Source organism: Canis lupus, chromosome 27 (genome assembly GCF_048164855.1).
Source record: "Canis lupus baileyi chromosome 27, mCanLup2.hap1, whole genome shotgun sequence".
Classification (NCBI taxonomy): domain Eukaryota; kingdom Metazoa; phylum Chordata; class Mammalia; order Carnivora; family Canidae; genus Canis; species Canis lupus.
In genome coordinates, this window is record NC_132864.1 from 23,678,507 (window position 1) to 23,693,165 (window position 14,659).

The window sequence follows — 14,659 nt, forward strand, 5'->3', positions numbered from 1 at the left end:
TTACCAGCCAAGAAGAGAAATGCTACAAATTCCAGGTGTTTCTCTGTTCCCTCCCACCCCCATGGCTTTTTACAGAAGCACAGGACAGGAAGACCAAGAATCTACCCTAGAGTAAAACCAGAATTCTAGTAATGGGTAAAGGCTCTCAAAGGGGCAGCAGACAAGAAATTGGGCCTATTTTAAGGAGATAATGTTGAAAGACAAAACGTCAGCAACAACATCTGGCGCCACTGGGCACACAGGTCATTCATAGGCTGTCTCTAACTTCAAGCAAAACACTCCAATGCTGTTTACTGCTCTAAATTAATACAGGTGAAAAAAAAAAATCCTTTACATGGAATTTTTTAAATGAAGAGTGACTCCATGTTAAGTCAGTTTCTGTTTTGCAAGTGGGCAAATGTGTTTTTAGTTCCTCCTACAGTAAGTTAGATACGAAAACAATAAATCCACTTAATCTTCTGTCACACTGCTTAAAAACAATGCATACAACTATTTCATATTTCCTAGATGGTTTCATGTAGTACACGACAAAATGAGTTGTCTTCAGGAATGATTTTGCTTGAGTGTCACAGAAATACATTTTTAAAAAAGAGTGCTCAGATAATGAGCAGTGATTGTCTTACTTACAGCAAAGTTGTTCCTTTTCTCAACAGAGCTGTTCATTTTTCTTTTCCTTTTTTTTTTTTTTGAGCTATTCATTTTTCTGAAGAAATATGTTGACTAAAGTTGTAAAGTAGATTTATCTAGCAAATACCTTTGGAGGTATTTTCACAAGTTCACTTATGTGCTTAAATTGAGAATAAATAACAGGAAAATGAAAGCACTGGTGCTTTTTGTCCCTTGCTGCCCTGAGAACATTGCACTATTGGCTCAAAAGATCATTCTTGCAGGTAACAGAGACTATATATATGAAGAATGGCAACCAGCATGCAAAACAGTCCATGAGCCTAGAAGCAAATTTTTATAAAAATGATCTCCAAAAAATAAAAATAATAAAAATAATAAAAAATAAATGATCTCCAAGTGTCACAAAGCCCATACACTTTAATTCATTGATAATGGTCTTTACCAGCCAAAAAACAATGTCTATAAATAAACTAAGCCAATGGATCAGAAGTCACAAAATCTAACAGCTAGGGTCAATAGGAATGGCAAGGAGAAAGTGCATACAAACTTCAGAGCCTCAGCAGGCCCTGGAAATCCCTGTACAGTAAGTAACCAATGCTCATAACAATTTCCTCAACATGACCTATGCTCGGGGTGCCTGGGTGGCTCACTCAGGTAAGCGTTCAACTCTTGATTTTGGCTCAGATCACGATCTCAGGGTTGTGAGATTAAGCCCTGTGTTGGGCTTCAGGCTGGGTATGGAGCCTGCTAAAGATTCTCTCTCCCTCTGCCCCTCCCTCCATCCCCCTGCCCTCATAAGCCTGTGCAAACTTTCTCTCAAAACAAAAAGATGACCTCTGTAAAGAAGGCCACTGTTAAGAAAATAGGCACCTAGACAAATCAATTGTTCGATGTCCATTTGTCTTAAGTTATCATTTTTAAGCAGCACTCAAAAAGGTAGGTCTACTGACCTAGAAACATAACTTGTGAAAGACCTCATACATTTAACAAATAAGTAATAATGTTCTTTGGTACTAAATATATTGTATTTACAATTCATAAAACTCTTAGGAAGGTACACGTGGATGTCTATGTCTCCAGCTATGCTGTCAGCATTTAGCTCAAAATATGGCATTGCCACATTTTTTCGGATACCTCGAGAATCTTCTGGAGCAGTTCAGGAACTCCTTCAAGGGCCATGGATGTGTTGTGGTAGTCCCTATGTTGAAGAACGGTGTACACCATCTCGGGGTCACCAGTGCTTACAGCCTCGTGTAAAACTGGAAACCAAAAAGGTGACATTTCATCACCCCATAGTCTCATGCTTTGACAAATTCCTAAGCTAGTTTGAAGAGTCTGAGACCCAACATTTTCTTCAAAGAGGGAGTCTCACCTTACTTTTATGACCATAATTGCTTATCGCTAGCTCTTAACTGAGTGAAAAGAAAATATAGCACTCGTAGCCTCTTGATCAAAACAACTTCCATCCTCCCCCCACACCCTCTTTCTTACCACTGGTTCTGAAATCCTGACAGTGTCTTCAGAGAGCGGGCTTTACCTGTGTGATCACACAACTGTGGTTACATGTGGATCAGGCAGGTAGGGCTTATGTGTACCCTTGCTCAGCCAACATAGAATAACTGACCAATGGTAAGATAGCTTACAAGCAAGTGAAATGCCAGGATTTCACCAGAAAAAGGCTACTTTTAGTCATACTTTTGTCTTGATTTTGCCTATCTCAACAGATTCACTGGAATTACCATCACATCCCTCAGGAGGAATCTGGCCTCCAAATTCATGTATGGTAGAAGGGTTTGCACTGAGAGCTGCTTTCTGGATAGGAGTCACCCTCCACTGAGGGCTGAGGGCCCAGGACACGGTTCGGACCATTGTGCTGCAGGTCAGTCAGTAGCCTCTGAGGCTCGCATCTCCTCACCTCAGCCCCTACTCCCAAGAGAGAAAGAGTCTTAAGATAAAGATAACTTGAGGACAATTATGATTGAGACTGACCTTTATTCAGAGAGAGATAACAAAACAAAAGGCTTTCAATTATTTTAAGAGTATACTTGCCTGTCCATCCCTCACGATTTTCTTTTGTAACATCTGCTTTATGTCGGAGCAACACTCTAGCAGATTCCAAATGTCCCAAAGAAACAGCAAGGTGCAGTAAGGTTCGACCTCGTGGATCCAGAGCCTCCACATTCTGTGAAGTAAACACTGGCATGTATATAATTGCATATATTATATCAAAACATGGAAGTGTGTGCGAGAGAGAAAATTTAGTATAAAAAAATAGAAAATAGTATTTATACATTAATTACAGCAACATGTGGAAGAATGAATGTTTGCATGTGGGAGTGGTTGAAATATTAATTTGAGGGCTATAAATAAAGATGATAGTTATTGAGTTCCTTTTTCTATAAAGTACCTAATAAATAACATTGGCTATAGGCCTCAGATCATCAGACATGTCCTATGCTCCCAGCAGCACTCAAATGAAGTCTAAATAAGGCCAGGGGCTTTCATGAATGCAACCACCCTGTGACACAGAACATGGGGGATTTCTCAAGCACTTATCAGCATTCAGGTCTAGAACAGGAAGTGGAGGACTTTAAGCAAAACTGAAAATACAGAAGATAATTGGGTCAGAATAAAATTACATTCTCTAGCTGTATTCCCACCAAAACGCCACTCTCATTACTGTATGCTGAGTTCCAAGTGCCCTGAAGTAGCAGCATCCACAGGTCCTACAATGAGCATGATCTGCCAGATGTGTATGTGGACATATTCATAGGTAAACGTGAAAACAAACACATGCCATTTTGGTCCATTTCCCCTCAAAGGTTTTCTTCCCCATGCTAGACACAGCCATTTGGCTTTTACTCTTCATTCCTATTCCGACCCTTCTTCAGCCACCTGCACTGAGTGGAAAGCCAAGTGGCAGTTTCTCTGGCATGAGCTCAGTCTGAATGACTGAATGCTGCCTTCCTTCCAAAGATGACTCTGAACGTTCTTCCAAGGACACAATAAACTTTCATGGGACTTCTGGAATGTAAAACTTAAAAAAAAAAAAAAACAAAAAACTTTTTAAGTGCTCAAACACTTCTTAGGAAATGTGCTTTCATCTTGATTTGAGATGCTAGTTATGGTGCAGGAATTAACTGCAGCCTCCAGAGATATCCAGAACATGCCTCTTACTTGCCACAGGGGAGAAAGGTAAGCAGAACTAAACAACTACTGCCCAACAGCTATTGAACCTCCATGTTTTGTGAAGTGCATCATGACTGCCATACAATGAAGATAGGAACTGTTCTCGAGGAATGACAGCAATGGCTGAAGACATTCTGCTAAGTGAGCACTTGTCCTCCTGGACCAGTCCCAGGCCTCACCGTTCTCTCAGGCACTGGAATACCAATACATCTTTTGGAATGGGGCCCACACCACCTCCCAGGATTCCCTGGCTTTCCCTAAGGGTATGACTTGTCTGTCTCACCAGAGAGACTGAGAATTCCAAAGAGCTGGATCCAAGTCTCATATTTCCTAGCTCCTGCCACCCGGTCTCTAATTGGCATTAAATCATGATTTTTTAAAAGTAATCTAGGTTGCAGAAGGGGAGGGGGTAAAGGGATGGGGTAATTGAGTGACAGGCATTAAGGAGGGCACATGATGAGATGAGCACTGGGTGTTATACTATATATTGGCAAACTGAATTAAAATAAAATTTTAAAAATAAATAATCTAGCTAAAGACTTTTAACTGAGTTGAAGTTTAGCAGGAAACAAATAATTAGCAAATTCATTACCTCCTTACATATCTGTTATATAGACTGTTTCCTCACCTAACAAGTTCAGTCTATGGGAAAGGTGCTGGGTTTATTAGCACACTGCCTGACATAGAGGAGATGTTTAACAATATTTATCACACAAAAAAGGGGAAATTCTATTTAATGCAATTCACACCCCAAAAAGGGGTGTTAGAAGCAAACTAACATCTCAGACCAAGGACTGACACTCAAGCTCCTGAGCAAGCTCTAGATACGATGTGTAAAATCAAAGCCAGATACATTAAGTTGTTGACTTCTTCCTATTTTGGACCACAGGAAAAACTACATGTATGAACCAGACAGCAGCACATTTTGCATTGCTGATTGTAGCTCTTCAAGAGCATCCTGTGCCTCTTTCTCATTTGAAAAGAGAGAAGGGAGGGAGAATATTATATTATGGTGACTGGGATTAAAGACAGTGGGTGATTAAAGTGGAAATTAAAAAAAAAAGTGGAAATTAGCAAAACAGAGGATGACAAATCAATACAGAAAAAAAAAAATCAACAAAACTGAAAACTGGTTCCTGGTAAATATCAACAAAATTGACAAACTTTCAGCTAGATTGGCCAGGAAAAAAAATAAGATTCAAGTTATCAAAAGCAAGAGTGAAAGGGGATATTACTACCAACTCTACAGAAATACAAAGTGTTTAAAAGGAACACTATAAAAAACTGTATGCCAACCAATGAGAGACTTAAATGAAAGGCACGTATTCCTAGAGTCAAACTAGCAAAACTAACTTAAGAAAAAGTAGAAAATCTGAATAAATTTGTAACAAGTAGAGATTAAAATCAGTAATTTTTTAACTTTATAAAAAGCTCAGGCCCAGATGGATTCACTGGTGAATTCTGCCAAATATTCAAAGAATTAAAATCAATTCTTCACAAACTCTTCCCCAAAAAATAAAATAATAGAAGATAAAGGAAAACTTCCCAACTCATTTTGTGAGCCCAGTATTATCCTGATAACACATTACAAAAAAGAAAACCATAAACCAATATCTCTAATGAATATAGATACAAAATCCTCAACAGTATATTAGCAAACAAATTTAGCAACACATAAAAAGGGTTATTAAACACCAGGACCAAGTGAGATTTATCCCAAATGCAAAGATGGTTTTAATATCTGATAATTAAGGGCACTTGGGTGGCTCCATGGTTGAGTGTCTGCCTTTGGCTCACATGGTGATCCCAGGGTCCTGGGAGGAGTTCCACATCAGGCTCCCCACAGGGACCCTGCTTCTCCCTCTGCCTATGTCTCTGCCTCTCTCTGTGTGTCTCCCATGAATGAATGAATGAATTAATGAATAAATAAATAATCTTTAAAAATATATCTGATAATTAATGTAACACATTATGTCAGTAGAATAAAATAAAATTAAAAACACATGATCATCTCAAAAGATGCATGCTGTGGTCTGAATGTGATCTAAATTCCTATGTTGAAATCCTAACTTTGAAAGATGATAGTATTAGGAGTGGAGCCTTTGTGGAGTGCTTAGGGCATGAATGGGGGGCCCTCATGAATAGAACTAGTGCCTCAATAAAGGAGACCCCAGAGAGCTTGCTAGTCCCACTTCCACCATTTGAGGACATGGTTGGAAAGCTCCTGCTATGAACCAGGAAGAGAGCTCTCTCTAGCACATCAAATCTGCCAGCACCATTATCTTGGACTTGGAGCCTCCTGTACTGTAAGTAATCAATTTCTATTTTTTATAAACTACCCAGTCAACAGTATTTTGTCACAGCAGCCCAAACAAGACTACGACAATACAGAAAAAGCATTTTATGAAATCCAACACACCTTCATGATACAAAATAAAAATAAAAAACAAGAAACAACAAATAGAAATAGAAGGGAATTTCCTCAAAGAGCATCCAACTATCAACACCCAGAGCTAACATTATACTTAATGGTAAAAGACTGGATGCTTTCCCCCCAAGACAAGGAACAAGACAAGGATGTTCTCTTCTATCCCTTTTATTCAACACTGTACTAGACGTTCTAACCAGGACAATAAGGCAAGAAGATGAAAGAACAGGCATCCAGATTAGAAAGGAAGAAGTAAAACTATCTCTATTCATAGATGACACGATCTTACATATAGAAAATTCCAAGGTAGCCACTAAAAAATTAGAACAAAGGAATTCAGCAAGGTTGCAGGATACAAGATCAATATACAAAAAACAATTACATTTCTCAGAGAACTGGAGAGATTACCAGAGGGGAGGTGAGTGGGGAAATGAGTAAAACAGATAAAGAGGATTAAGAGATACAAACTTCTAGTTATAAAACACATTAAGGCACAGAGATGAAAAGTACAGCATAGGAAATATAGTCATAATATTGTAAATAACTTGTTTGGTGACAGATGATGACTTTAATATCGTGAGCACTGAGTAATATATAGAACTGTGGAATCAATATGTAATACACCTGAAACTAACATAAGACTGTATGCTAATTATACTTCAATTTTTAAAAATGAAACAAAATAAATTGTATCTCTATACACATATAACCACTCAAAATGAAATTATGAAAACAATTCTATTTACAATAGCATCAAAAAGAAGGGCAGCCCCAGTGGCGCAGCGGTTTAGCGCCGCCTGCAGCCCAGGGTGTGATCCCGGAGACCCAGGATCGAGTCCCACATCGGGCTTTCTGCATGGAGCCTGCTTCTCCCTCTGCCTGTGTCTCTGCCTCTCTCTTCACTCTCTCTGAATGAAAAAATAAATAAATCTTTAAAAAAATAAAATATTTAGGAATAAATAACAGAAGTACAAAAACATATACTCTGAAACTACAGCGCATTGAAAGAAATTAAGATCTAAATAAATGGACCATGTTCATGGTTCAGATAACTTAATATTTAAGACGTCAATATTCCCCAAACTGAGCTACAGAGTCAATGTAATACTTATCAAAATTCTGGTGGCCTTTTGTAAATGGACAAACTGATCCTAAAAATTCTTAAGTACAAGGAGACCAGCATAATCAAAACTATCTTGAAAAGAGCAAAGTTTGAAGACTCACACTTAACAATTTCAAAACTTAACTATATACAAATCTACAGCAATCAAGACAGTGTGGTACTGGCATAAGGACAGACATATAAATCAATAGAATACAATTTTTAAAAAAATTTTTTAATAATTTATTTATGATAGTCACACAGAGAGAGAGAGAGAGAGAGGCAGAGATACAGGCAGAGGGAGAAGCAGGCTCCATGCACCAGGAGCCTGACGTGGGACTCCATCCCGGGTCTCCAGGATCGCGCCCTGGGCCAAAGGCAGGCGCTAAACCGCTGCGCTACCCAGGGATCTCTGGTCAATTGGTTTTGAGCAAGGATGCCAAAATAATTCAGGGGGAAAGAATAATCTTATCAGCAAATGGTGCTTGAACAACTGGATATCCACATGTAAAAGAATGAAGTTTTATATATACCATACATGAAAAATTAGCTCTAAAACGATCATAAACCCAAATGGAAGAGCTAAAACAATAAAACTCTTAAAACACAGAAGTTCACCTTTGTGACCTTGGGTCAGGCAAAACCATCTTAGATACAATACCAAAAGCATAAGAGACAAAAAAAAAATATATATATATATACAGATAAACTGCACTTCATCAGAATTGAAAATGTTTACAAGATACCATACTTTACAAGATACCATAAAGAAAGTAAAAAGACATCCCACAGATGGTGAAAAAATATTTGCAAGTCATTTATCTGATAAGGGGCTAGTCAGTATCCAGAAAATATGAAGAACTTAAACTTCTGAAGAATAAAAAGACAACCCAATTTTTAAATGGGCAAAGGATTTGGAATAGACATTTCTTCAAAGAAGATATCCCAATACAATAAGTACATGAAAAGAGGCTCAATTTCATTAATCACTAAGGAAATGTCAATCAAAACCACAATGAGATACCACTTCACATCCACTAGAATGACTACAATCAAAAAAATAACAAGCATGGACAAGGATGTAGAGAAACTGGAACCCTCATGCATTGCTGGTGGGAATGTAAAATGGTGCAGCCAATTTGAAAAATAGTTGCCAGGTCCTTCAAAAGTCAAACACAGACTAACCATATGACCCAGCAATTCTTCTCTTCTTGAGTATTTACCCAAGAGAAATAAAAACATACATCCTTATGAAAACTTGTATACAAATGTGCATAGCAGCATTATTCAGAGCCAAAAAGTGAGGTGGGCAGGGGGACAAATATCCATCAACTGGTAAATGGATAAACAAAATGTGGTACACCCAGACAATGGAATACTATTCAGCCATAAATAGGAACAAAGTACTGATAGGTGCCACAGTGTGGATGAACCTCATGAACATGGTAAGTGAAAGAGGCCAGACACAAACGGCCACATATCGTAGGATTCCATTTATAGAAAATGTCCAGGATAGACAAATCTATAAGATGGCAAGTAGATTAGCGGTTGCCTGGACTGAAGGGGTTGAGGGGAAATGAGGAGTGCCTACAGAGTACAGGGTTTCTTTCTGGGGAGATGAAAATGTTATGGAATTTGCTGGTGCTGATGGTTGCACAACTGAGTGAAAACACTAAAAACTACTGAATGATATACTTTAATGGGTAAATTTTATGATTAGTGAATTATAGCTCAATAAAGATGTTTGAAAAAACCCACATATGTATGTGTTTTATATAATACATAAAACGAATCTATCATCTATATACTGTTTGATGAGTTGCTTAATTTCTTCTGAGCTTCAGTTTGCTCCCTTGTAAACTGGGAACAATAAAAACACAGACCTTACAGAGTTCCTACAAGAATAAAGGCATAATACCTAACTAACGCTGTAAGAAGCACTAAAAAGAATTAGGTCGTATTATCCTACACCCACATTATGGAGTGTATATAAGCTGTCACTTTCTTCCTAAAAGAGATCTGTTCAGATTTCATTTACAGTTAATAGTGGGGCTTAGGGTCTCCAACCAAGGACTTTAGTTCAGTGAGCAAAAGCTTTCAGAATAAAACTGGAATTCACACTGGAAGCTGATTTCAGTTTTTTCTTTGTTTCTTCAGTCATAAACTGTACCAAATCAAAAATACTCCTTTAAACTATAATAGTGCCCCCCAGAAAAGAAAAGCTATGAGATTTCTGCAGGTCCCCATACTCATTGGTAATTTAAGCCCCTGGGGTTTGCTTGCTCAAAGCCTTGTTTATATCCTGCTGTCCTCCAGAGGTGGTAAAGGCCAAGCTTTGAGTGCAGGCTGCAGAGCCAGACAACAGGCCCACTTCCAGGACCCTGAAGAGCCTCATGTGCATTACTCAAGCCTTCTGTACCTCGGTCCTCAGTTCGATAGGAGTGTTTCATCAACTATCACTGTTCCCTGGTTGGGGGCCTCCAGCAAGAGGCTGCTAACTGGCCTTCCATTCTCTCCAGAGTCCACCCTCATTCCTGTGCATCTCAGGCTGCCCTGGTCCTCTGTAGCTGTGGCCCAAACTAACTCCCTCACCCCAAGTCAGGTGGGCAATGGTATCTGTAGGCATAGTTCCCTCAAGTGAGCCTGAGCCCCCAAGGGCCAAGGCGGAGCACCTGAGAGCAGGCTCTAGCTCCTCACCTTGAATGCTTGGCCCCTGGCTCCTGGTAGGCCTCCAGCCAACAGGCACCAACCTGAATGTGTGCCCAGTGCCTCACTCTGCTGGAGACTGGGGCACGAGCACAGCGTGGCTCCCCGTCAAGCTCTGAGGACTGCAGCTGTCTAAAACATCCTCTTCCTCTTGCCCTGATGGTGTACTTTCACCTGCTGACTTCCTCACTAGGGGCTGGCCCTAGAGTCAGGCCTCATCTGCTGTACCCTACTCGGTCCTGGGCTTCCCCCCATTTAAGGTGCACTCACCTTTGCATATGTCCCCTTAAGTGTTCATTCATTCTCCCAGCATCTGTAAGGCCAGACATGTTTAATAGACCTCTCTAGCTAAATGACAAACAACATAACCATGACACAAATCATTTCCACTGCACCTACTTCAAGGCCCCACTGAATATTAAAGACAGTAGAGCTGATGCGTTAAGAGGCACTTAATAAAGTACCTCCGCTGAGCCAACATGGAAAGCTCGAAACAACTGCAGAGTTGGCAAACTCCACACTCCAGCTCTCAGCAAGACCTTGGGGTGGGGGCTGACTCACACACACTCAGAAACGTATCCTATCCTCTTCATCTGGATAAATCTGATTCTTTCTGTGCTGTTGTTCCTAGGACAAAATACAATTCTTACAGCTTACCAGTGGGCCTGTTTCGAGTCTCACTCGTGGGATGAAAGGAATGAAGGAAGAGACAGCAGAAGCTTACTGGCAAATAAATTGCTAAATGAAACAGCTGGTTGTATTGCTGGGGTGATAGGAATTTTTTGTTTTTCACTATGTAGCCAATACATGTTCCTTGCAGTAAAATTGGAGCATACATAAAAGAAACTGAAAGCCCAGGAAGATTATAATAATAACAGCAGCAATGATGATAAATGGGATTATTCTCAGTTACTATGTGCCTGCACGTTCAGATCTGTTCTCTGCCTTATCTTCCACAATTCTGAACTGGAGGGACTCTTACAAAAAGAAGCAAACTGAAAGGGTTTAAGCATACAGCATTACGGCAGAATCCGACTTTCTGGGTTCATACCCTGGTTCAGCCACTGGCAAAGCATGCAACTAAGCCTCTCTCCACCTTATCTGGTTTCCTTATCTGTAAAACGGGAATCATAACACCATTCACTCCAGGGCACTGGTATGAGAATTAAATCTAAAATTGCATATAAAGCATTTCAGCACAATGCCTGACAAAACAGTAGGCTTTCAGTGCTACTCTCCCTATTTTTACAGATGATAAAACAATTCAGCAAGGGTAAATAACTTGCCCAAGCTCACAACGTAATCAGTATTAGCGCTAGCCATTAACCCAACTGCCTCCAAGTCATAGATGTATGTAGATGTTTCATAATCAAGAGGATCTTGATAAATATGAAAGCAACAAAATATTTCCTGCCACATATTTTAATATCAATGATCAACTTAACCCTTAACCAGTTACATAACTCGCAGGGTGCAGTGAAAAATGAAAATGCAAGTCTCCTTGTTAAAAAAAGAAAAAAAAAATTTAAGAATTTCAAAATGGTAGGGGTGCTGGGTAGCTCTGTTGGGTAAAGGTCCAACTCTTGATTTCAGCACAGGTCATGATCTCAGGGTTGTGAGATCTAGTCCGGCTCGGTGTTCAGCAGAGAGTCTGCTCAAGATTCTCTCCCTCTGTTCCTTCCCGTGTTGTCTTGCTCTTGCTCCCACACTCGTTCTTTCTCTATCTTAAATAAATAAATCTTTAAAAAAAAAATTCCAAGACGGTGACAGCAGAGCATTACACCAAGTACACCCCTTCTGAGCACAGGCGTCATGCCCTTGAAGCCAGCCCCATCTCTACCCCTTCAATGGCCAAGTTTCAGGATTCAGATTAGATTATGTGGGCACACAACTGTCAACCTTTCACGGCGAAGATGTTCTTTATGAATACACCTCAACTACTTACTCAGAGGGGACTGGTATACTATGAAATAATCTACAGGAATAACCAATAACAAAGTCAAAACCAAGTAATTAGCAAGAATGAACATTCTTTCTTTGACCCCCTTGACAGTAAAAGTGTGAAGGATCAATTTACTCCAGGAAAATCTGCTGCAGAATTATAATTCTCTGATCACAAATATCCTTAATGGTTTTCAAGGTAAGAAGGCACAGAGAACTTCCAATGAACACTTTCATTACAGCTTACAGGAAAAGGAGAGAATACAGCTATGCCACATCTTAGATTGTAAACCAAGACCGTGTTCTTATCTTCTCCTTATAGAAAAACTGCACCTCATTCAAGCTCTTTTCTTCACCCTCGATGAATAGAAAACCTGCTGTTTTCAGAAATCAGTATTGAAAGAGCCTGTGGCTTAATGATGGCAATGAACTTCTCTATCAAAAGGGACTTAATTCTGTGACTTTCTTTGTACTGTATCTCAATATTTCATAAGAAGCTGGGGCAGCCCAGATACTGAGGAAGTACAGATGCACAACACAGCAGGATTGTCTGGTCATTTTTCAAGTGTCCAAGATGAGAACACTTAGCGCTAAGAGCAAAATGATGGAGGATTCCCCTCTGCACCACATCTAGTAACAGAAAGCGAATGAAATCACCAGGTATACTGGTACACCTAATAGTGAATCATCTACTCTGGGGGCGTGATCTAATTAAGACCAATGACTCTTACAATAAAAGTTTATTCTGTCTGGACAGAGGATTTAAATGAAAAAAGAGCAACTCCTGACTCCCAGCAAGTGCTTAACAATTTTTTTTTTACAAATATAGCAGGGTGCAAGAACACACTCACTTAGCAGTAACCAGTCACCAAACAGGGTGTTGCTGACCTTGCTCAATTTTTGCCAACCAAAAGTGCTCCTTTTTCTCTAAAATTTCTTGACAATTTTGAGCCATTCAAAAATAGACTTCAGGGGCTGAAGGTGGCCCTGGGTGGCTCAGTTGGTTAAGCATCTGCCTTCAGCTCAGGTCATGATCCTGAGGTCCTGGGATGGAGCCCATGGTGGGCCCCCGGCTCAGCAGGGAGTCTGCTTCTCTCTGCCCCTCTCCCTGCTCATGCTCTCTCTCCTCTTTCAAATAAATAAATAAAATCTTGAAAAAAAAAAAAGAAATCAGGACTTCAAAGTCAACAAGAATTACACCAAATAATTACAAATCCTTATCCTAATTGCTAAGTGTGTTAGCTTATAACTTGAGGGCACCAATAACTCCCAGAATTGTTAAGATGCCTTTAAAAGCAGGGTTTCTCAAGCAGAACACTACTGACGTCTTGAGCCTGATAATCCTGTTATTGAGAGCTGTCTTGTGCACTGTAGGATGGTGAGCAACATCCCTGGCCTCACCATAGTACCCATTCCCCACTGGTAACCACCAAAACTGTCTCCACGCATTACCACGGGGGGGGGGGGGGGGGGTAGGGAAGTGTACATCAAAAATCACCTCCAACTGAGATCCACCGCTTTAAAAAGATGGCAACAAATCAATGACAAGGAATCAAAGCACTTAAGGACAGAAAGGGATTTTAAGGATCCTGGGCACCAGTGATTCTCAAAACTTTGGTATGTATCAGCCTCCCTAAGGCCACAGAGGGAAAATGCCTTGCCCAAGGTCACAGGGCGAGTTAGAACCTGGGCTCAAACCCAACCAAGCCCTTCCAGACAAAAGGGGTGGGTGGGGTGAGCGGCGTGTGCTGTTCTCACCTCTTTGGGAGAGGCAGTCGAGCCTAATTGGTTCAGAGAGTGCACTCTGGAACCGGCCGGCCAGAGTCAAAACCCCGACTTGGTATGTATTAGGGAGGAGATCTTGCGCAAGGCAGATAACCTCGGAGAGCCTCAGTTTCCTTCTCCGGCAAATGTAAAAACAACAGTACCCACCTCCTGGGACAGCTGTAAAAGCTAAAAGACATACTGCCCACCAAAGCCCCGGCACGGGCCTGGCACGCAGTCAGCACTCGGGCACACGTCCTCTTACTATGACCGTCCCACGGCTGCAGGGCCCCGGAGGCAGAGGGCTGCAGATGGGCTCGGCGGTGGGGGCTCAGCGACCCCCCCCGCCCCGCCCCGCCCCGCCCCTCACCTGGCCCCGCAGCTCCTTCTCCAGCTGCCGGTAGTCGTTGTTCCAGACCAGGAGGTGCAAGGGAAAGTGGCTGCTGCTGTCGCGGGCCGAGGACATGGCGAAAACGCCGCCGCCAGGCCCTCGCCGCCCGCTCGCCAAGCCTCAGCCCCGGCGGGGTCTCCGGCGCCCGCCTGCCCGCCCGCCAGGCGGCCGGCGAGAGAGCGAGCACCAAGCGGGCGACGGGCGCGGTAGGCGGCGGGGCGGCCTACGGGCCGGGGGCGGGGCGCGCGGGAGGTCGGGGGTCGCGGGCCGGGTCGGGGTCGGGGACGGGGTCGGGGACCGGGCCGGGGACGGGGTCGGGGACGGGGTCGGCCGCGCCCACCCCGCGCCCGCCGAGCTCCCGCCCGCGCTGACAGCTCCCGAACCGACTTCTGCGGGCCGAACTGCCCCAAACAGGGAAGTGCGCGGGGCGAACCACCGCACGCCGCGGCGGGGGGAGGCGAGGCCAGCCACCCGGCCCGGGGCCGGCCCGATCCCGCCCGCCCCCGCCTAC

General features: G+C 42.1%; 1 protein-coding gene across 2 annotated transcripts in view; it reads right to left on the reverse strand.

The window, feature by feature from the left end:
* Positions 1-14,317, reverse strand: part of ANKRD13A (ankyrin repeat domain 13A) — a 32,569-nt gene extending 18,252 nt beyond the window's left edge. Inside the window, exons 1-3 of one of the 2 annotated variants that reach the window (XM_072802859.1) lie at positions 14,128-14,317; positions 2,677-2,809; positions 1,762-1,886 (exon numbers count right to left, since the gene is read on the reverse strand). In XM_072802859.1, the coding sequence (XP_072658960.1) occupies positions 1,762-1,886; positions 2,677-2,809; positions 14,128-14,223 (354 nt within the window). In that variant the 5' untranslated portion in view covers positions 14,224-14,317. The remainder of the gene's footprint in view (positions 1-1,761; positions 1,887-2,676; positions 2,810-14,127) is intronic. The other variant, XM_072802860.1, reaches the window with a different exon arrangement.
* Positions 14,318-14,659: the final 342 nt, after the last annotated feature.